General features: G+C 48.2%; 1 protein-coding gene across 1 annotated transcript; it reads left to right on the forward strand.

Moving 5' to 3' along the window:
• Window positions 1–1,224: 1,224 nt before the first annotated feature.
• Window positions 1,225–10,491, forward strand: LOC541962 (myb2). Its single transcript, NM_001371617.1, has 4 exons — window positions 1,225–1,576; window positions 4,254–5,975; window positions 6,927–7,208; window positions 9,634–10,491. Exons 1-4 carry the CDS (start codon window positions 1,400–1,402, stop codon window positions 10,228–10,230), a joined length of 2,778 nt encoding a protein of 925 aa, NP_001358546.1. The 5' UTR covers window positions 1,225–1,399; the 3' UTR covers window positions 10,231–10,491.
• The last annotated feature ends 13,914 nt before the right edge of the window (window positions 10,492–24,405 follow it).

Genomic DNA, 24,405 nt, shown 5'->3' on the forward strand with positions numbered 1-24,405 from the left:
AACTGGTCCCTCGGAGGGCAAATGTTGGGGCGAAGGCAAAGACGCCACCCTTCGCTCGAGGCCTTCGCTGCAGCCGCTGGTCCGACAGAGACAAAGCGGGCAGGGACACCCTTCGCAAGACTCGGCACGTTGACGAAGGCCTGCGGCGACGTCCTACCACGGCGCGTCCTCGTTCAGTCCCAAGGCCCACGTGCGATCTGGCCCATTGTAACGGGCCCCGCGTGGCCGCCTCTGTATTACGGGCCTGACTTGTAAAGGAGTACTTGTAATTACGGTCTGTAACCCTGCTTTATGGGAATATTCTGGGGATAAAATAGGTGTCTGAGGGCACATGCGTCCTTAACACAAGACGCTGGGCACTCAGATACCTATAAATACCCCCGCACAGTGCCCGTGAGGGGCTAGATCAACAGTGCTATTGCCCCCGTGCACGTAACCCTGTTGTCACCACCGTTCACTCTTGTTGGCCTTCTTGCTGCAGAGAGCAAGTTACAACAGGCGGCATCCGGCGGCGAGGTGTCGCTCGACCTCGACCTGGAGATGGAGGAGCTCGGCAGGACGACGCAGCTGCGCTCGCACCCGTCCTTCTCCAGCTCGCTCGAGAGGGACGACCGCGTGTCGTTGCAGGAACCCCATAAGAGTCACTCCACCTCCTCCTGTTCCTCCGATTCTGACACCGACGACGGCCGGAAGCGCCACGACGACGACGGTGAGGTTGTCCGGTGCACGTCTTCGTCTACCGCAGCGGGAACGAGGTCGTCTTGCAGTGGCTCGGCTTGTTCCTCACAGTCTCAGCAAAATCGATATCTACTGACGGACGACGACGGATTCGAAACGTAGGCGGCCTAATGATTCTCCTCAGCGGCTAATCAAGATTTTGAGTCTATTTCGTCGGATAGATGTCCTCTGTTTTTCCATATCCTCGAATCTCTCTCTCAACGCCTCCGTTTCGATGAAGCGGAATGTGTCGTATTTTATAATGACAAAAATCTCTCTAGGACTGGGCCTGCTCCTACTAAGACGGCCTTCGCTCTCTCGGGCCTGATGGGCTGTTCAGAGATGAACGAGCGCAAATGGAGCCCACTTCAGCTATCGTTCTTTGGGCCTTGAAACTGTCGACGATACCTGTCATCGTAAGCAACAGAACCCAAACCTCGCCGATTCGCTCCCCTTCCTCACCGCGCGCGTACGCCGCCGCCGCGCTCACCTCACCGAACCCTAAACCTGAGCCACCGCCCTCCCCCGGAGGTCCGCCGCTCCGTGTGGGACTCTAGGCGTCGCCGGAGCCCCCTCCAGGGGCTAGCGGCGGAGGAAGTCGGAAACCGATTACCCCTCCCCTCCCCTTACCGGGGGAGGGAGAAACTAGCGGAGGAGGCGAATCAGGTCAGAGTGGGGCACGATGAGGATCATGATCAAGGGAGGCGTGTGGAAGAACACGGAGGACGAGATCCTCAAGGCGGCCGTGATGAAGTACGGCAAGAACCAGTGGGCGCGCATCTCGTCGCTGCTCGTCCGCAAGTCCGCCAAGCAGTGCAAGGCCCGCTGGTATGAGTGGCTCGATCCGTCCATCAAGAAGGTAACCGACTGCTCGCCTCTCTTACGGTTCTGTCTTCCTCTCTCGGCAGACTAGCCTCACTGCCCGGTCGCCGTTCTATCACTGATTTTCGCTTTGCTTGGAGTGTCGTTCTCCTAAAGATCTAGCTGCCACGTTTAGAACACTGTCTTTTTCTTTTTCTGAATCCTTCTGCACTGGGAAGCATGCAATTCATAATGAGAGGGTAACTGTCACTGGATGGTTTCTTGTTCACTCAACAGTACAGATGTGGTTATTAAGGATTCTGGAGTGGCGAGTTCGTTTGAATTAAACTTTTAAGAAGCTCAGCACATTCTGCCGAGAAAGTGGAAAGCACTACAAGTCAATAAGTGATTTCCTTTCCTATGAAATCTTGCATGCTTAATGCATGACCTAATTCTTAGCAGTTTTGGTAACAATGTCCCCTGCATGCTAAAAGAGAAAAAAATGTTTGTCCTATGCATTTATGCATTGGAAGTTGGAACAACAGCAAGATTTATGCTCTATGAACTTTGATAGGTGTGCTGGTTATGAATTTTGGTAATATCAATCATTAGATGACTCTAAGTGTTATCAGCCGTTATCCTTTCACAAACATTCGAACTGGCAAACTTTAGAATCAGATAAAAGAATATCGTCTTTCAGCTTGAATATCTCGAGTTGCAAGTTGGCGGTAATACGAAATATTGACATCCTTACTTTAGTACTCCCTCCATCCCAAAATATAGTTCTTTCTAGCCTCCCATTTTTTCTGTCCACATTCATTCGAATGAATGTAGACAACTAGACATACATACAAACTACATTCATAGATTAATTCATTAATGTATGTTTAGTCTAAAACGAATTATATTTTGGGACAGTGGGAGTAGGTTATTGAATCTAATGCTTTCTGGAGCCAGATAATGAATTAATATCTTTTGCTTTTGTCTTGATAAGCATCCGTGTTTATATCGTTATATACATTATTATCTATTGATTCTGAAGGGCAGTCCTGGTGTAGTGGTGAGATATGTCTCACTGAGTCACCAGGTCGTTGGTTCGAAGCAGTTTCTTCGCATTGGGGCGGGGGGAGGCTTGCCTCGGTTGGGTCTGCCCTTCTTCTTATATCCTATGGATTCAACATCATCTAATAACATTTAATATTTCTACTAGCTAGATAACATACATTTCAACATAGATATTAACTGAATGAAAGTTTTTACAGTCTAGTGGTAACTAAATATAACTGGACTAAGCACCTGAATCATTTTTCTTGCCAAAAGAGAAACTTTGCACTGTTTAAGTAAAATTTGATAGTTTGGTTGCGCGAAATGTCTATAGCAGATGTTAACTTCTTCATAAAGTTGATTTTGAATGTAGAAGGTTTGGTCCACTGGGAAGTTACTTTATTTTATCTGAAATTCTGAATTATGTTGAAGGACAGCTCTTTTCACTGGACTTGGTTATTCAGAGTGGTGTACTTAACCAGGAACAACTAACCCTAGCTACTGTGTCGTGATCAGTTGCATGTCACTTTTACAGTTAGGTTCTCAGTTACTAAATAGGTTTATTAGCAACAGCAGTTTCATGCTGACTACCTGTTGTAATCTGTCTAAAATTTATCACACTGTGAAAATGCACCTAGGTAGCCTTTTAAGTTTGAATGAATAAGCTAAACTGGCTGATTCAACATTTCAACACTTAATTTGGTCAGGTGAGTTCGAATTTTACCTTATCTAGTCTTGATGTATTTAATTAGAAGAGCAGGGTGAAATATGAGCATTAGGTAATGGAACATTAACATGCTATAGTTATGAAAGGGTCTACTTATCTTGTTTTGGAGCTGGTTAGCTTCTGGAAAAATTTTAGTGTCTACAGATTTGTAGTTATTACTGTGTAAATGATTGGTTATTACTGGCTTCTAGCATGCAGCTTTTTTGGCAGATGTCAAATTTTTTAATTGACAATAGTTTCTTGGCAACCTAGAGCTATTGAACTTTTCACGCTTTAATATATTTATGAGATGAATGTCCGCTCTAAGTTTATCATTTGATAGTTTGTATGATGAATAAAATCAATACAAACTATGTTAGCATTTTCATCATTGTATTGATACAACTTGGAATGTTACTAGCCACTACAAATCATATTTAGAAGCAGTGCATTACTGATGTTTAGAAGAACTATTGTCTCTATTTTTTTTATTTCTTCCTGTCAATATTCAGAATTTGCTTCTTAAAAATAGAAGACAAAGCCGTCCAGTTTCCTCTTTGAATATTTGGTTGTGTCCAGAATGTTGCTATGGATCTGATTGGTCAAGCAATTAACGCCTTTTCTTCATTGATGGAATGTGGACCCATGTTGTTAAAAGTATAATGTAGTAATTAAATGTCTTTTGTTTGTTAACACAGGCTCTTAATCTAAATGAATGTGTGATACACTAGTACTTGTAATAAGGTGTTTGGTTACTGTACGGCGGGCACTATCATCTAATTTTTAACTTCAGTGAAGTTCTCTGAAATCACATCATCTGCAATGTTTTGACATGAATGGTTTAAAAAACCCATAACCTTCAAAATAGTTCTTTCATTGGTCATTTGCTCTATTATGGGCTTATGGCATAGGTCTTTCTTGTTTGTCACCAAGATGATTGTTTATTGTTTCTCTCACTGTGCTAACTCATCTATGTTAATTTCAGACCGAGTGGACAAGGGAGGAGGATGAGAAATTACTTCATCTTGCTAAACTCATGCCTACTCAGTGGAGGACAATTGCACCTATTGTAGGTCGAACACCATCTCAGTGTCTTGAACGTTATGAAAAGCTGCTTGACGCCGCATGTGCAAAGGATGAAAATTATGAGGCTAATGATGATCCTAGGAAGCTGCGGCCTGGCGAGATTGACCCAAACCCTGAGTCAAAGCCCGCACGTCCTGATCCTGTTGATATGGATGAAGATGAAAAAGAAATGCTTTCTGAGGCTAGGGCCCGCTTAGCTAACACTAGGGGTAAAAAGGCCAAACGGAAGGCAAGGGAGAAACAACTTGAAGAAGCAAGAAGGCTTGCTTCACTACAAAAAAGGAGAGAATTGAAGGCAGCTGGTATTGATACACGCCACAGAAAAAGAAAGAGAAAGGGGATTGACTACAATGCTGAGATTCCATTTGAAAAGAGACCACCTTCAGGTTTTTATGATACTGTTGGTGAAGACAGACCACCTGAACATGTACAGTTTCCAACAACCATTGAGGAGCTTGAAGGGAAGAGAAGAGCAGATATAGAGGCACAATTAAGAAAACAGGATATTGCCAGGAACAAGATCCTGCAGCGACAGGATGCCCCTGCTGCTATAATGCAAGCGAATAAACTAAATGATCCAGAAGCTGTCACAAAGAGGTCAAAGCTAATGCTGCCGCCTCCTCAAATTTCTGACCACGAGCTAGAGGAGATAGCAAAGATGGGCAGTGCTGGTGATCCTGCTTTAGCTGATGAGCTTGGTGAAGGAAGCACTGCCACAAGAACCTTGCTTGCCAGCTATTCTCAGACTCCAAGGCTTGGTATGACACCATTGCGAACTCCGCAGCGAACTCCAGCTGGGAAGGGTGATGCAATCATGATGGAGGCAGAAAATCTTGCACGTCTCAGAGAATCACAAACACCTCTATTAGGAGGTGATAACCCAGAGCTTCATCCATCAGATTTCTCTGGTGTTACACCACGCAAGAAGGAGATACAGACTCCAAATCCAATGGCAACACCTTTAGCAAGCCCTGGCCCTGGTATTACTCCAAGGATTAGTATGACACCATCCAGAGAGGGGCACAGCTTTGGTTTAACACCGAAAGCAACTCCTCTTCGTGATGAACTTAACATAAATGAAGTGGAAATGCAGGACAACACTAAACTTGAGCTTCGTAGGCAAGCCGAACTGAGGAAAAGCCTGCGATCTGGTTTTGCTTCTATTCCACAACCAAAGAATGAGTACCAGATAGTCATGCCACCTATTACGGAAGATGAGAAAGAAGAAGCTGAAGAGAAAATTGAAGAGGACATGTCAGACAGACTGGCACGAGAAAGGGCTGAGGAACAAGCTAGGCATGAGGCATTGCTCAGAAAGAGATCCAAAGTGTTGCAGAGGAGTCTGCCTAGGCCACCGGCTGTTTCAGTAGAGATTATCCGGCAATCTCTTATTAGAAGTGGAGAAAGCAGAAGCAGAAGCACCTTTATGCCTCCTACATCACTTGAACAAGCTGATGAACTAATAAATGAGGAACTCCTTAGGCTTCTTGAGCATGATAATGCAAAATATCCTCTTGATGAAAAAACTCAAAAAGAGAAAAAGAAAGGAAGCAAGCGTCAGCAAAATGGAGGACCTCTTGTCCCTGAAATTGATGATTTTGATGAAGATGAACTAAAAGAGGTGCTATTCTTTTTCTTCATCCTCTTTATTTGTATTAGAATATTCATGATGAACTGTATCTCTTTCCTGATAGTTTCGTCATTATTTAATTAGACCCCACCACATGCACAGTTTCATGGAACTATTTGGATAAACTGTAACTTGAGAGGCTATGCGCACATCTTCCTGTATCTCAATGACATGACACTGTTCATTATTTGCAGTACTTAATTACAAATTACATTGAGTTAATTGAACTGAGGTCAACTGGCATTTTGATTTAATAGCAAATACATAGATTTACATGAGTAATATCCTGTAAGGCAGAGGTCATAGTTAAAATAAATTATTGAAATTTCTGGTACACAAAATTTGAACATATTTTCCCTGATTGACTGTCATTTTTAGGTTGCAGCTGTAGGCTGTAGTTGCATGCTAGTCGTTATAGAAGCAGTACTGCAGTAGAATTCTATTTGCTGTTTCCACAGCTGCAGTTGCAAAAATCTGCAGCAAGAGCAAGCACAGCCATTCTTTAAGACATGAGTTTGACAATTAGAATCTTCTCTTCAAGTGCAGATGATTAGAATTGTCGATGTGTGACAACTGTCATTTTTATGGGATTCAACTTTGCACCTAGAATCCTCTGTTTATGCACTATAATGTTGTCAACAAGTTTGAGCTTTGCATTATAATCTTCATGAAACTCCTACAACATACATACATGTATCTGCGTTGAAATTAATTCCAATAACTAAACCGGGCATTTGAATGGCTAAAAGAACTACATACAGCACAATACAATAATACATAATCTACAAGCATGGTAGTTATCAAACCATTTATAGTGTGTGACTTCATAGTTCATATGCTTCTTCATTTTTTTTCTTTTATTCTGTGAGCAGTCCTCTATGCTTATTGCAGTTATGTAATGATGGAATAAGTTGTACAAATGGTCTTTTTTCGAATTGGCAGGCTAGCTCTATGGTTGAAGAGGAGATTCAATACCTTCGAGTGGCCATGGGTCATGAAAATGAATCTTTTGAGGACTTCGTGAAAGCACATGATGCATGCCAAGACGACCTTATGTTTTTTCCTACCAGCAATAGCTATGGTTTAGCTAGTGTGGCTGGAAATGCTGATAAGATTTCTGCTTTGCAAAATGAGTTTGAAACTGTGAAGAAGCGAATGGATGATGAAGCTAAGAAGGCTTCTCGGCTTGAGCAGAAGATTAAGCTTCTGACACAAGGATATCAGGTAAACTTGGCATAGTGCATCATCTGCAATCAAGATCATTTATATTAACTGAATTTAAGCAATATGTCATATTGCATGGCTTCTTTCGAGTTCTCTTTATTTGGTTTCTGTATTCTTTCTCTTTCATCTGCCCCGTTTTTTGGAGTATAATGAAATAATAGACTCTGTTGAAGCCAGTCTGAAAAACTGATGATAGTCACTGGGCTGCTGCCAGGGGGTGGACCCACTGGGTATGCTACATGGGCCACGTCATACCGTGCGGGGCAAGTGTGGATTTACTTAATACTAGCAATAATATAGATAAATAATCTTACAATTGCATTTACTAGTCGTCTATGATAATAACTTATGGTTAGCACCATGCTCCCTAACCACAAGGGTGTAGGTTCAGTTCCTTACCTCAGCTGCATTTTGTTTTTATTTTCTTTTTCAAAAATTAAATCCCATCTTGTTGTGTTCCAAGACGGTTCCATTTTGATAATTTCTGGCCCAAGTTGCCTGGGTATTTGGAAGTTGCGCAACAACACTGGAGTTCCCTGTCTCAACCGCTTGTTCGGTCAAGTGGATTTTTGTCAAGCTGCAGAGGCTTAGCCAAGGACTGCAAACTTGGAGTCAGCGTAAAATTGGCGACATCAAGTTACAACTGAGATAGTGAGATGACAAATGAACTTCTTCCCTGGCTTGAAATTGCAAGAGACCATCGACTGATCGACCTCTAACTGATGGTGAAAAATGCTACACATTCTCCTCAAGCTCGATATTTCCAAAGCTCTTGATTCAGGGGTTGTTTGTTTCGGCTTATTTTCAGCTTCTGCCTGTCAGAAGCTGTCGCGGACTGCCAAATGCCCAACTTTTCAGCCCGTTTTTGTGAAAATCATTCGAATATTTGATGAAACCATCCAAAATCAACGTGAACATAGAATCGGCCGAGTCGTCTAGGAATATGTCACTTTCTATATCATAAACCCTATGAACCACTTCATCTTCCTCTGCACGTAATACTCACGATACTCAGCTGCCTACAACCAGATTTTCCCCACATCCACATTATTGGAAAAGCTCGTCAGGAAAAAAAACAGGCCCTCAGTCTCATGGTCCTCCTGCTGGGGTTTTTAATAAAAACTTGGTTTTGAGCAGAAATGGTGTAATCTCGTTTGCTTGCTGCTGTTCACTTCATCCACTAGGGTCCTGATCAAAGGGTAGCCCGTTGTGAGTTTGCTACACCACCACGGCCTTCGGCAAGGAGACCCACTGTCTCCTATCCTTTTTATTCTAGTGATGGAATGGAAGTGCTGAACTCTTAAATAGGCTAAGCAACCCGCAACGGCTTCATGCAGCCTGACGGCTTCATGCAGCCTGCCTGTTGATCTACAGCAAGTTAAGAATGTCATCTCTTTTTATGCGGACAGACGTGGTAATATTTCTAAACCCTGAAAGATCTGATCTTGAGGTCATTAATCACATCTTGGAATTATTTGGCCATGCGCATCCAGTGTGGAGATGGTGAGCTGAGAATTATCTCAGATACACTCCCTTGTGAGCTGAAGGGCTTCTCATGACCTTGGCTTGCCGTTAATTCTCTGTAAACACACCAAGTCTGACCTCTTAGGCTCTTACCTCTTATTGAGAAGATGGCTGATAAGTGATAATCTTCCAGGATGGAAAGCTTCTCTTAGGAATAAGGCTGGTCGTTTGATCACAGTAGCGCTGATTTGGTGACAAGGGAATTGGAGGGGATCTCTTGCTATTTAATTTTGAATACGAAGGGATTTCCTCCCCATGGATCCCCTCCAATTCCCTTGTCACCAAACTAAGGGCGGTGCTCCATGCTATCCTGTTTTATCTTGTGGTTGCCATGGATTTATCAAAATGAGTGTTACAAGTTATTGATAAGAAAAGACAGGTTTCTTTGGGGTAACTGTCTAGTCTCGTGCGAAAAGGTTCAATTCCCTATTCAGTTTGGGGAGCTAGGCATTCATAACCTTGAAACTTTCGGCTGGTCACTCCGTATCAGATGGCTGTGGGCACGGAAGATTGATGAGGAACATGTTTGGGCAGGTTTACCAGTGCAAGGCCCTTATATTGCCCAAACGTTGTTGGTGTTGCTGTACAAACCACAGTTGGTAATGAAACTTTCTCACTGGCTTTTTGGATAACCAATTGCAGAGCATGCTTTCAACCTGATCAAGATCATTCCCAAGAGAGCCTTGAAACTGAATCGCTAAACAAGTTTATCAAAATGCATGGCATGCCCTCCTGTAAAATCCTAGGTCTGCCACTGGCTGCTGCAAACTAGTATTGTTAGCTCTTGCTGTTTTCCTGACCGAATTTGCTCCCTTATTCATTGAAACAAAATTGTTGACAATTCAATAGCATGTTATCAGAGTGCTTATGTTTCACTAACCTTCTGTTTGCTTTTTATTAGATACGGGCTGGAAAACTGTGGTCACAGGTCCAAGATACATTCAAGCAGATGGACACTGCCGCAACAGAGCTCGAATGCTTCCAAGAGCTGCAGAAACAGGAACATCTCGCTGCTTCATATCGAATCCAAAATTTGTCTGAAGAAGTGAGTAAACAGAAGGCACTAGAAAGGACCCTCCAGAGCCGCTACGGCGAGCTGGTTTCTGGTTTCCAGAGGATCCAAGAACAGGTCGAGGAGCACAAGAGGCAACTCAAGGTACAAGAGGCGGTAGAAGCCGAAAGTCACGCTCAGGAAGAGGAAGCTGCGGCATCAAATCATGCTGCTGCTGAGGAAGAGGATGAAAGGAAGGAAGATGATGAAAGGAAGGAAGAGGATGGAAGGAAGTCTCTCAGCTCTGAAGAGAAACCACAGCAGACAAGTACGGCTACCGATGAAGAACCTGCAGGAAGCAAAGGAACCACCGAGGATCAGATGGACGTGGACAGCGGGAATGGAGAGGGTGGAGTTGTAGGCCCTGTCCCACCAGCACCAGACACTGAAGGGGGTAATGATGAAGTATCAGTTCAAGAGATCAGTGAAGCCCAGCCCTTGCCTTGAAGACGGCGCTCCTTTCCCTTCAAGCTCCGCTTTCTTCTCCCGCACCTGGCGATCTTCACGATGTTGTTGTTGCACAGCAGGTCCGGACTGAGTATTTCCTATTTGGTTATATTTTTAGTGCACTATAATATCGCAAGCGAAGCTACAATTGGTTGTGAGCTAAATTTGCATATCCTTCCCTTTGTTGTATTCCCTTGAACAATGAATCAGAACAACTGTTTACCATTTTTCTAAAGGATCGACGGCTTATGTACTCATGCAGAACTGCCTCATTGTGCCTCTGGCTGAATAGCAGCCAAGTAAGCGTGACATGCTCTTTGTTCATTTAGTATGGTCCACAATGCTTTATGGAAACATTGGTGTACGAAATTTCTAACCAGCTGTTTTCCAATAAAAAGTCCACTTGTGTACCATATTGTTTTCCATTAAGCATGCTCTAGACTGAACATAAGAAAAAACTTGACCGGTAGGGGAAAGATTGTCCCTATACGTTATTATAAGAAGCCTAATCAAATCTTTGACCGAGAAACGTCATGAAAGTTGTCCCCTATGGAGCATGAAGGTTCGTCACATATAGGTTAGATTTTTAGATTTTACTTGTGCTTTAGACCTCCCAAATTTGCATCTTGTGGAATCAGATAGTGATATTTTTTCAACCTTAGCCTAAAATTTACTCTATAACTGATTCAAACTTAGGACATGAATAATAGACTATCTAACCAACTTAGCTAGAGCCTTTTTGCTTGACCGAACATAAGGATAGACAATTCAAGGGAAGTACCTCTTTTTTGACAGATGTAGTGGATAAAATGGGCAAGTTGTCCAGCAACGCAGCTAGGTTTTTTCCCGTGTGTGTTGGAGTGTACCAGTGATATTTAATATTTTAGTGGTTATTACTTTGCTAGCCGAACAGGCCACTCCAGAAAATAGAGCGGTCCCAGTCCAGGTATTGTCGGCGTTTCGACCCCGGGGGTCCCTGGACCGACGAGTAAATTGTCGCCGCGTGTCCTAGCCCAGATGGGTCGGCGCGAGATGGAGCACGAAGGGGGAAAAAGGAGACAGGCGTAAAGGGGAAACCCGCGGCCTTCGTGTTGTTCTGCGCCCAGGTCGGGTGCGCTTGCAGTAGGGGGTTACAAGCGTCCGCGTGGGAGGGAGCGAGAGGCTTGCACGCGCCGTCCCGTCCTCTCCGCGCGGCCAACCTCCCGTATGAGAGCCCCGGACCTTCCTTTTATAGGCGTAAGAAGAGGGCCCAGGTGTACAATAGGAGATGTAGCAGTGTGCTAACGTGTCTAGCAGAGAGGAGCTAGTGCCCTAAGTGCATGCCGTCGTGGCAGCCGGGGAGGTTTTGGCACCCTGTTCATGTGATGTTGTGGCCGTCGGAGGAGCGCCGGAGCCTTGCGGAAGGACAGCTGTTGGGGCTGTCGAGTCCTTGCTGACGTCTTTTTGCTTCCGTAAGGGGCTGAGAGCCGCCGTCGTCATGGAGCATGCGGGGCGCCATCATTATTCGTTTACCACGGTGAGCCAGATGGGACGCCGGTCTTGCCCCCCGTAGCCTGAGCTAGCTAGGGGTAGAGTAATGATGGCCCCCCTGTGACGTGGTCGGTCCGAGCCCTGAGTCGGGCGAGGCGGTGGCTCCTCCGAGGTTGAGGTCGAGTCTGTCTTCCGAGGTCGAGGTCGAGTCCGAGCCCCGGGTCGGGCGAGGCGGAGACCATTGTCTGAGGCCAAGGCTGAGTCCGAGCCCTGGGGTCGGGCGAGGCGGAGTTCGTCGTCTTCCGGAGCCGAGGCCGAGTCCGAGCCCTGGGGTCGGGCGAGGCGGAGTTCGTCGTCTTCCGGAGCCGAGGCCGAGTCCGAGCCCTGGGTCGGGCGAGGCGGAGTTCGTCGTCTTCCGGAGCTGAGGCTGAGTCTGAGCCCTGGGTCGGGCGAGGCGGAGTTCGTCGTCCGAGGCCGAGACGGGGGCCGAGCCCTGGGGTCAGGCGAGGCGGAGCTTCCTGTGGCGCCCGAAGCCGGACTTGGCTGCTGTCAGCCTCACTCTGTCGAGCGGCACAGCAGTCGGAGCGACGCAGGCGGCGCTGTCCTCTTGTCAGGCCGGTCAGTGGAGCGGCGAAGTGACTGTGGTCACTTCGGCTCTGTCGACCGAAGGGCGCGCGTCAGGATAAGGTGTCAGGCCATCCTTGCATTAAATGCTTCTGCGATACGGTCGGTCGGTGTGGCGATCTGGCCAAGGCTGCTTCTTGGCGAAGACTGGGCCTCGGGCGAGCCGAAGGTGTGTCCGTTGCTTGAGGGGGCCCTCGGGCGAGACGTGAATCCTCCGAGGTCGGCTGCCCGTGCCCGAGGCTGGGCTCGGGCGAGGCAAGATCGTGTCCCTTGAGTGGACCGAGCCTTGACTTAATCGCACCCATCAGGCCTTTGCAGCTTTGTGCTGATGGGGGTTACCAACTGAGATTAGGAGTCTTGGGGGTACCCCTAATTATGGTCCCCGACAGTAGCCCCCGAGCCTCGAAGGGAGTGTTAATACTCGCTTGGAGGCTTTTGTCGCTCTTTTTTGCAAGGGGACCGGTCTTTCTCGGTTGCATTTCGTTTCAGTGGGTGCGCGCGAGCGCACCCGCCGGGTGTAGCCCCCGAGACCTCGGAGGAGTGGTTTGACTCCTTCGAGGTCTTAGCGCGTTTCGTAATGCCTCGGCCGGTCTGGTTGTTCCCTCATGCGAGCTGGCCGTAGCCCGGGTGCATAGTCGGGTCCCAAGCTCTCGGGCTGGTATGTTGACGCTGTCAACGGTTTGGCCGGAGCCGGGTTTGCGAGAGCAGCCCCCGAGCCTCCGCACAGAGCGAGAGGACGGTCAAGGACAGACTCGACTTTTTTACATACGCCCCTGCGCCGCCTTTCCGCAAGGAGGAGGGGGGGAAAGCGCCATGCTGCCCTCGGAGGGCGCCGAACATGGTGTCTCCAGTGAGTTGCTAACGGGTAATCCGAGTGGACGCCCGTGCCCCATTCGTTAGGGGTTGGCTAGTGGCCCGGAGGCGCGCTGCAAAAGTACCTGTGGGTGATTTGCCGGACCCGGTCCCCTTTTGACGGGGTCCGAGGGCTCGATGCCTCCCTCTGGTGGGATTCCGTTACAAAATCGTTCCCGTCGGTCTCAGAAATGTCCTAGGGTACCTCGGGAGCGTAGCCCGAACCTTGGTTATGTATCGAACGTACCCAGGGTCATCCCTCGCTCTGCGTTTGAGGCGGTTGTCGAACCCTTCGGGGGCCAGCCTTCGAACCCCTGATCAGTAGTGGGCGCGGAGCCCGAGTGGCCTGAGGCGGCCGTTGAACCCTTCCGAGGGGCCAGCCTTCGAACCTCTGACCAGTAGTGGGCGCGGAGCCCGAGTGCTCTGAGGCGGCTGTTGAACCCTTCCGAGGGGCTAGCCTTCGAACCTTTGATCAGTAGGGGGGCTCGGGGCCCGCTTCCTTCGCGGAGAAGGATCCCTTTCGAAATATCCCCTTTCCCGGTCCCTGTTGTAAGAGAGAGAAAGAGGAAGAGGAAAAGGACACGAAATCGAACGACGTGGCGCACCTTTTTTGACGCGGTCATTATGGCGGAGGTGAAGCGTCGCCTGCTTCGCCTGCCAAAGGTGCCGCCTATCCTGCCGCAGAGTTAATGCAACAGGACGAGTGGCTCGTGGGGTGGCCGTTGCGCGTGTGCGAGCCGTTCGAGGAACGGGCGTCCCGCTTTGAGTTTTGAATCTCGCGGCGGGTTCGGGCGATGTGTTGAACGGGTCTTGCCTGGGCCTTGATATATTCGAGAGAGGGACCGGTGGCGGTTCTCTACTCTGCTGCTCGCCTCCCACTTAGGTTTTCGCAACCCGAGGGAATAGCCAGAGAAAGGAAACCGCGCACCTCGTCCTCTCCGCCGCCACCTCTTCTGCTTGGTGATGGCCGACCGGGTGACCGTTATTTCGTCGCGCGACCCGTGGCCTTTCTCCACCGTCACGGCGGGCGACCTGGAGGCCCTTGTTGCTGATGGTTTGCATCGCCCTCTCTTCGGTGACTCGCAGCCGGAGTGGATGCCCCCTCCGAGCGGAGCCGCCCCGTCCCCGCCGCCGGGGTATGTGGTGAGCTTCGTCTCCTTTCACGAGCGGGGGTTCGGAGTGCCGGCAAGCCGTTTTATGCGGGCGATTCTGCACGTCTACGGGGTGGAGCTGCACAATCTCAGCCCCAACTCCATCTCGCAAGCGGTCATCTTCGCGGCGGTTTGTGAAGGATATTTGGGGATTGCCCCCCACTGGGACCTGTGGACCCATCTCTTCTCCGTGGAGCTTTTTGCCTCACCGACGGGGGAAAGAAGGGTTCGCATGGCGGTGCGGGCTGGTGGCTGCATCCTCCAGTTGAGGCAGACGCGGGCGCCGCAGTACATCCCTGCCATCCCCGCGTCTTCGAACAAAGGGTGACAGCGCCGGTGGTTCTATCTCCGAAATGACGACGGGAGGCTCCCGTCGTTTTCTCAACGAGTGGTGACCGCCGCCAGGGAGAACTGGCGCTACGGTGCCCCGCGCGATAGACAGAAGAACCTCTAGCCCCTTTTGAAGGCCCTAGAGGAGCTGCGAGAAAAAGGGCTCACCGCCGTGGGGGTGGTTGCCGCCATTCATCGCCGGAGGGTGCTCCCCTTGACAGAGCGGCGACTGCTGCTTTGGGAGATGACGCCGGGGGTCGACCTGAAGGGTTTGCAGATGTCCTCGGACCCCCTCCCCACCGACGACCTCCACAGGCGGGTGGCCGACACGGTAGCGAAGTTAGAGGCCGACACCTTTTCCCAGCCCTTGATGCGTCCCGATCGCGGGTGTGTGTCTCTGGTGAGTATCCGCTCCTTCTTCCTTCTTGCGTCGGATTGCCCTCGGTTCTCACAGCCGAGACTTTTCGTCTGTCTCCAGGAGGTAGGGCACCACAAGCCTTCCCTGCCACCGGTCCCGGAGGACGCGGTGGACCGGGCTGTGCGGAGGGTCGCCGCGGAGAAGAGGAAGGAGACGAAGGACGCGAAGAAGGCTCGGGCCCGCGAGCGGACGCGGGCTCGGGACACCTTGGAAAGGCTTCGTCATCGGCAGGAGAGGGAGGGGCTCCCAAGGGAGCCGTCGCCGAAGACGCTTGATGACGACGACGATGAAGAAGACGATGATGAAGACGACGACATGGCCGCCCGCCTCGGCCTCAGCCCGGATCTGAGGCTGGGCCAGGGGTCGTCAAGCCAGCCCCCGAGCGGGCCGGCGCCGTTGGTATTCGGGGCCGGGACGTCGGGGTCCCGGTTCGAAGAACAGGGGCAGGCCGAGGGGGTACTTGACCCCTTGGCCGAGGTAGTTGAGGTGCCCCCGGCGAGTCAGACCGAGGCGCCTGTTCCCCGAGAAACGTTGCCCGTGCCGAGTGCGCAGGAGGGCGATCCTCGAGTCGTCGTGGCTGCACCTGGGCAATCCGTCCCTCTGGTGCCTCGGGTGCCCGAGATAAGGATGGTGCCGAAGCCGGCAGCGGGGCCAACCTCGGTGATACCTTCGGGGATCGGGGCTCGAGAGACCTCCCCACAGGCACGATTGATCATGGCCCGGAGTGGGTAAGTATCCTAGGATATCTTCGTCCTGGCTCCTTCTTCGTACGTCCTGATCCAGCTCTTCCTTTCCTTCCCAGCAAACGGAGGCACGGTTCGACCGGTCTGGCTCCCCGGAAGGCCCTCAAGACCGTGCCGGCTTCTGCAGCCAGTGCCGCATCGGGCCTTGGTGGCCAACTGACCTCCTTGCAAGATGCAACAAAGCGGGGGGCCCAGGCGGCACAAGTTGCCGTGGGGCGAGCTCCCGAGGGCGACTCCTCCGTCGAGGCGGCCGTCGTGCCGAGGAAGACTGCTGGCGCGGCCGTGGCCTTGAGCCCACCAGACGCGTTGCCGGCGCTGGCATCGGCTTCTGCCGAGGTGGTTGCCGTTCCGGCCGTGGAGCCACTCATCGCCGCCGACGCCGAGATGGCCGAGGCGTTGCCGCTAGGCGCCTCGGAGGAGGGGGGCGCGGAACCGCGACCCGTCCTGAGAAGCGGCGACCTCGTCCCCGCACGGCGCAGTCCCGACGGGCGGCGTCAGTCGCTCCGGTTCTGGACCCAGGGGGCTTCAGATCCCTTCTTCGTTCTTGACGATGAGCGATAGGAGCAGACTTGGGACGGGCTTCGTGAGTGCGCCGAGGCAACGGTGGGGTCGCTTCGGTCAACCTTGAAGGTCTTTTGCAGGGACGTCCCCAAGATCCTCCAGGTAATGATTTCGAGCATACCTTTCACGTGATCAAGGCACTCTTTGTGACGCCACGCTTTCCTTCCTCAGGATCTGACGGATGTGAGCGCCGCCAAGTCGTCGTTCATCCGCCGTGAGGCCGATGTCTGGGGTTCGCTGCAGTCCCTGAGGACCACGCTTGTCGGGGCTACCGAGCGCCTCTCCCAACGGAGCGTCGAGGTGGCGGACCTTCGGTTGCTCTGTGTTGATCTGGGAGCAGAGGCAGCGGCGGCACGCGCAGAGGCGCAGCGGCAGCAGTTGGAGCTTGGCCAGGTCGTCGGCGAGCGGGACCAATCCGGGGGCCGGGCCGCCGAGGCTGAAAGCCAGGCTGAGGCTCTTGGAGTCCACTTAGCCGAGGCATCTGCTCGGGCCGGGGCCCTTGCAGCAGACCTAGCCGTGGCCCAAGCCGCATCCTCGGAGCAGCGTGCCCGAGCCGAAGGTATGTCTTGGCTGTTTTAAGATTTTGTTTTAGCTCCATTCCTCAACTCGTGTTTGAGGTCTTCTGCTTTGGCTATTTGCAGAGCTTGAGTCTGCCCTCAATGAGTCCACCAAGGCACTTGCCCAAGCGGTCGAGCAGAGGGAAGCCGACCGTGCGGCCATGTCCGAGGCCATCTCTGCCTTCTACCGGGTCTTTGGTTCCGGCGACGTCCCCTCGGGAAGCTCCCCTCAGAGTCGCCTGCAGGCCTTGGGTGACCACGCGCGCGGCAGGCTCCGCGAGGCGCTGCATCACGGTGTCAGGCGGGCCTTCGCCGTGCTCGCTTCCCACTATGATGTGGATCTGGAGCGGGTCAGCGAGGGGTATTGCCTTCCTGACGAAGATGAAGCTGCCTTGGCCGAAGTCCAGAGGCTTGACGCGGCCGCCGCGGGCCCAAGCGCGGTGCTGGCGACCACCTTCGAAGCCGAGATCTTCCCGCTCGCGTCGTCGTCCGAGGCCAGGGCGGATCTCGCCGAGGGTGGGGACGAAGCCGAGGGCACGGCCCCTTCTCCGGGCGACGCCTGATTCTGCCGGAGCAGTTTATTTTGAATGCATATGTGCCTTTTGCGGCCGCCGAGGCCCGAACACTTAATTGTCGTAATATAAGGTTGAGTCTCTTTTCCTCCTGTTTTGCGTATCCGGACTCGTTCGTCGGTAGCAGGATCGCTTACCCAAGTAAGAGTTATTTTTCGTGGTAGACGACGAGTGAGGTATCTGTATCCCAGAGGCGTAGGAATCCCTCGGCTGGGTCGGCCTTGCCATTTACATGCACCCTTATTCGTTTCTTGGGGTCCTGTTACTAATATAGCCGGGAGACGCAAAAGTCTTTTTGACGGAAGACTTTTTTCGAGGAAAATTTTGACGCAGAGGGGGTTCCCCCCTTCTAGCCCTCGAGGGAGGGTCGGGCTTTGCCGAGGCAAGGCTGACCCTTCCTTGATGGTTAGACTTTGTGTGTGAATGAGGTGTACGAACAACTTGAAAGCATCTTAAGGGTAGAAGCGACGTAGCTGTCGGATGTTCCAAGCGTTGCTGTAGACCTCGCCTTGACTGTTGGCCAGCTTGTATGTCCCGGGCTTCAGAACCTTGGCGATGACAAACGGCCCTTCCCAAGGAGGCGTGAGCTTGTGCCGCCCTCGGGCGTCTTGTCGCAGCCGAAGCACCAAGTCGCCCACCTGGAGGTCTTGGGACCGAACCCCTCGGGCGTGGTAGCGTCGCAGGGACTGTTGATACCACGCCGAGTGTAGTAAGGCCATGTCTCGAGCCTCTTCCAGCTGGTCCAGTGAGTCTTCTCGGTTTGTTCGATTGCTTTGGTCGTCGTAGGCCCTCGCCCTCGGGGAACCGTATTCTAAGTCTGTGGGCAAGATGGCCTCGGCCCCATAGACTAGAAAGAACGGTGTGAAGCCCGTGGCTCGGCTCGGCGTTGTCCTCAGACTCCAGACCACCGAGAGGAGCTCCTTCATCCATCGCTTGCCGAACTTGTTGAGGTTGTTGTAGATCCTCGGCTTGAGTCCTTGCAGAATCATGCCGTTGGCACGCTCTACTTGCCCATTCATCATGGGGTGAGCCACGGCGGCCCAGTCCACCCGGATGTGGTGATCCTCGCAGAAGTCCAGGAACTTTCCGCCGGTGAACTGGGTGCCATTGTCGGTGATGATGGAGTTCGAGACCCCAAAGCGATGGATGATGTTGGTGAAGAACGCCACCGTCTGTTCGGACCTGATGCTGTTTAGGGGTCGGACCTCGATCCACTTGGAGAATTTGTCGATGGCGACCAGCAGGTGCGTGTAGCCCCCGGGTGCCTTCTGCAAGGGACCGACGAGGTCCAGACCCCACACAGCAAACGGCCAGGTGATGGGTATTATTTGTAGAGCCTGAGCGGGCAGGTGGGTCTGCCTTGCGTAGAATTGACACCCTTGGCAGGTGCGGACAATTCTAGTGGCGTCGGCCACCGTGGTCGGCCAGTAGAAACCTTGTCGGAAGGCGTTCCCAACAAGGGCTCGAGGCGCTGCGTGATGATCGCAAGCCCCCGAGTGTATTTCTTGTAAGAGCTCCTGGCCTTCGGCGATGGATATGCATCGCTGGAGGACGCCTGAGGGGCTGCGGTGGTAGAGCTCCTTCCCGTCCCCCAGCAAGACGAACGACTTGGCGCGCCGCGCTGAAAGTCGCCTAGAGGGGGGGTGAATAGGCGAAACCTGAAAATTAAAACTTTATCCCCCAACTAGATCCCTTGATTAGTGGTTAGAACAAGATATACAAATATCGGAGAATAGAAACTAAGTTCTTGCTTGAAAGGAGTATTGCTAAATAATGCGGGAGAGATAAATCAATACAACTAATAAGTTATAGAATAACAAAGCAAGAACCCTTAGATGAGAAGAGCACTAGAACAAGTTCTTTCTTGCAACGTGTTGCTTCACTAAATGGGAATTTAACTTGAAGCAACACCAAATGATATTAGCAAATAAAGATGCAAGAAAACTTAGAGCAAGGGAACACAAACAAATCACAAACAATAAACACAATGGACACAGGTGATTTGTTTCACCGAGGTTCGGCCCTCGAAGGCCTAGTCCCCATTGAGGAGTCCACTTAAGGACGGGTCTTTTTCAACCCTTTCCCTCTCTCCCCCGATCACACAAGGATCGGTGAGCTCTTCTTCTTCTCAAGGATCACTCTCGATCCCACAAGGATCACCACAATCTTTGGTGTCTCTTGCTAGCTTTTACAAGCCTCCAAAACTTTGGAGGAAGTTCAATGGGAGTCAAAACTCCACACGCAAATGAACACAAGGATGAAGCACACACTATCTCTTGATGAAACTCACAAGGCACTAGGGCTAAACTCAATCGAGTAGCTCTCAATTGCTTGCTCTCTCTTTTGTGGCACTTGTGTTGGTTGTAGTGGACTAAATCTTGTGTATAGGATGGATCAATGAATATAGGTGGTTGGGAGGGCTTGAGTATGTCAACTAGATGACTTGGAATGTTGCTTGGGCTCCCTCACCTTGAAGTGGCCGGTTGGGGTGGTATTTATAGCCACCAACCAAAAACTAGCCGTTGATAAAGGCTGTCGTTCGATGGCGCACCGGACAGTCCGGTGCACACCGGACAGTCCGGTGCCCCCGCCACGTCACAGGTGCCGTTGGAAATCGACCGTTGGAGTTCTGACTTCTGGGCCCGCCTTGATGTCCGGTGGCGCACCGGACATGTACTGTAGAGTGTCCGGTGCGCCAGCATGGGCGTGCCTGACCTCTGCGCGCGCTGGCGCGCAATAAATGCGCTGCAGGTAGCCGTTGGCGCCTGAAGTAGCCGTTGCTCCCCAGATGCACCGGACAGTCCGGTGCGCACCGGACAGTCCGGTGCACACCGGACAGTCCGGTGAATTATAGCGGAGCGGCTGGAATGAAAACCCGAGGCTGGCGAGTTCCTGGGGCCGCCCTTCCTTGGAGCACCGGACATGTCCGGTGCACACCGGACAGTCCGGTGAATTATAGCGGAGTGGCCCCTGGAAATTCCCGAAGGTGACGAGTTTGAAACCTGAGTCCTCTGGTGCACCGGACATGTCCGGTGGCACACCGGACAGTCCGGTGCGCCAGACCAGAGGAGCCTTCGGTTGCTCCTTTGCATTTTTGTTGAACCCAACACTTGGTCTTTTTATTGGCTAAGTGTGAACCTTTGACACCTGTATAACTTATATACTAGAGCAAACTAGTTAGTCCAAAGATTTGTGTTGGGCAATTCAACCACCAAAATTATTTAGGAACTAGGTGTAAGCCTAATTCCCTTTCAATCTCCCCCTTTTTGGTGATTGATGCCAACACAAACCAAAGCAAATATAAAAGTGCATAATTGAACTAGTTTGCATAATGTAAGTGCAAAGGTTGCTTTGAATTGAGCCAATATAAATACTTACAAGATATGCATGGATTGTTTCTTTGTTTTTAACATATTGGACCACATTTGCACCACATGTTTTGTTTTTGCAAATTCTTTTTGTAAATCCTTTTCAAAGTTCTTTTTTTTGCAAAATAGTCAAAGGTAAATGAATAAGATTTTTGCGAAGCATTTTCAAGATTGAAATTTTCTCCCCTTGTTTCAAATGCTTTTCCTTTGACTAAACAAAACTCCCTCTCAAATAAAATCTTCTCTTAGTGTTCAAGATTGTTTTGAGATATCAAGTTTTGAAAATACTACTTGCTCCCCCTTTAGAGATATCAAGTTTTGAAAATACTACTTGCTCCCCCTTTAGAGATATCAAGTTTTGAAAATACTACTTGCTCCCCCTTTAGAGATATCAAGTTTTGAAAATACTACTTGCTCCCCCTTTAGAACACAAAGAGATACTAATTTGGAATTTACCAATTGAAAATCACTAATTTTAAAAATTAGGGTGGTGGTGCGGTCGTGCGGTCCTTTTGCTTTGGGCCAATACTTTCTCCCCCTTTGGCATGAATCGCCAAAAACGGATATTTGGAATGAAATATAGGCCCTTTTCTTTCTCTCCCCCTTTGGCAAACAATTGAAATATTCAATTGAAATAGAGATATGAGTGAAGATTATACCAAAGTGGAGAACTATGTGGAATACCGACAAAGAGTGGATAATACCGATGGAGTTGAGTGGAAGCGTCGTCTTTGCTGAATACTCCATTTCCCTTTCAATCCTATGACTAAGCATGAGAATATACTTGAAAACACATTAGTCATAGGCATAAAAGAGATATGATCAAAAGGATATGTCAAATTAAGCATGATCATAATTCTATATAACATAGATTGCTCCCCCTAAGTATGTGTATGGAGAGGAACACATATTATGGCCTTAAATGCCAATTGCACATAATTGGGTTAATGAGAACATATCCATATCATACAGAATGTGAAGTGCATTGTGTCATATTATAAGTGTGATGCTCATGACAGTTTATGCACTTATGAAAGCATGTTGTAAACACTTCAAGCATTTTCCCTTAAGGATTTCAAAGAGGCTTAAGGACCATCCACCTTTGGAACAAAGGCAGCTTATCCTCGTTACAAGGTTAAGCTTTAAGCTCTTTGACAATTAAATCACTTCATCTAGTTTCAACAAGGATGCATTAAAGCATGAATGAATTTTTGAGAAGTTAAACTAGATATGAAGCAGGGATATGCATGGACATGCTTTCTCTTCCTTTTAAACAAGATATGTAAAGAGAGTATAGAAAAGGAAGATCTAGGTACAAGTTTAAATGAAAGGAGATAGTTTTACCTTTGTGTACCTTTACATAGGGACACTCTGTTCATTGTGCTTTGACCTTAGTCTTAGATGCTTAAGACCTATTCTTAATGACAATATAGGGAAATATTTTGCACAAGAGAGAGTTCTACAACTAGTGATCTTTTCAAGTTATTGTTAGCATGTATCAAATGGATCACAAGTTGCATACATGTATTATGAATTCTCCTTTTAACTTAGTGCATATCAAGAGAGATATCGATTGATAGTATATACGGCACTAAGAAGCATGATTGTTGATTGAAGTCATTCAATGATCAAACAAATAACATATGTGATCAAAAGAACAACATACGCAATAGATTGTCAATAAAGCTTAGAGTCGGAGAATCCAGCAAATATGCTACTTTAGAGTGAAAGACAAGAATTTAAAAAAAATAGCATACTTCATGAGAAACTCATTCTCATGCAAGAGACTATATGAAATAACTGAGATAAAGCAATAGTCTCAACACAATCAAGATGTAGATAGAGGCTCCCCCTAGAGATATGCATCAAGCATTTGAATTGAATGGATGCATTTACTTCAAAGACAAATATGGGAAGCAATGTACATCTTGATCAAGGCTCCTAAATTTTGCAATAACAACTTAAGCCTAGTATTCTCATTATGAAAGAATTTGGAATACTCACAACCACACCATTGATTGTTTCGTAGAAGTAGGTGGTGTTGTTCTTGATGTTTTCTTCTTTCATTTGAGAGTCCTCCCTTTGTAGTTGCTTCCTTTTTCCTTTCAAACTTATTGAAAATACTCAAGAAAGATGTTAATAGCACAAGGGAGTATATAATGAAGGATGATTTCTTTTAGATAGGAAATAAGCACAATTCATCATCCATAGATCACACAGACATGAAGTAAAATCCTTACATTAGTGCATTTCATTTGAGAAATATGAGTGAGCACCTTTTAAGCATTTTAATAATCATTGGAGATTTTACTTTATCATATTAAATTTAGTTAATCAATACTTGGAAGCAAATCAATATGATAACAAATATAGCAAAGGCATGAAATGGATTCTAATGGATAAGTGCATTGATGAGAATGAGATTGAATGCACATTTTAGCCAATTTAAATTCGATAAAGAATCTATTTCTTCACAGAGATATAATTAGAGTAAATAATCATTGATGGGAACTATATTTGATTAAGAAGATAAGTTCCCATACCTTTGCTTTTACCTTTCTTCTTTTGGGTGAAGAACAACCCATGAGGCTTGTGTACTTTCTCTTTTGTAGATATTCATAAGTAAGCTCAAGAGAGATGTTAAAAACAACACAAGCACTAGTTTCCCTTTTTGTAATTATTTTTGATAAAGAATGAAAAGTGAATTACTAAAGCATGGAAATTTTATAATATGAATTAGATTATTCCATGAAGTATGCCTAGTTTTAACTCATAAAACAAGCATGGTTAAATTCTTTGAGACTTAAGGGAGTAAATCTAATTCATAACATGGAGAGCGATAAATGTAGAAGAATCATATCCAATTTAAGCAATAAAACATACAACATAAATTATTGGATTGATTTTCCTTGTCATGATGGATTACGCATTTTCATAGAGAAATTTATCTCTACAAGTGAGACTACTTAAATTACTTAGATAAAAACATTAGTCTCACTTTTCTAGGTATAGAGAGAATTTTTCCTTTTATAAGTGTCCTAAGTATTTGAATTTCTTACATGACACCTTATTCTTTTAAGAACATGGAATATCTCTCTATATCTAGAACATGGCAATAATAGAATAATTAATGTAAAAACATGCCATGAGAACTTGCAACAATTTAAAACATGTAGATTGTCATAATATAGAATTGATAAATACACAATCTACCATATGAGAGGAATTTCTTCAAGGAATGATAACATAATTTTAACATATGCTTAAGTGCTTTCTATTTCTATGTGACTACACAAGACACATGACAAATTAAGATAATTGCACTTAAGAATATAAATGTTACCATCCCTTGACTTTCCTCCATGTTGTAGGCTTTGATATTCCGCACATGATGATTCTTTATTCCCTACAACATTAATATCTTCCCGAGATGATATGAGTTTTGAATACAATAAATTGAAGTAACCTTGGGTCAATCTTGAATATGTAGATCATTTGAAGATTGATAGCTTGAGTTGATAAGAATTGA

Source organism: Zea mays, chromosome 3 (genome assembly GCF_902167145.1).
Source record: "Zea mays cultivar B73 chromosome 3, Zm-B73-REFERENCE-NAM-5.0, whole genome shotgun sequence".
Taxonomy (NCBI): Eukaryota; Viridiplantae; Streptophyta; class Magnoliopsida; order Poales; family Poaceae; genus Zea; species Zea mays.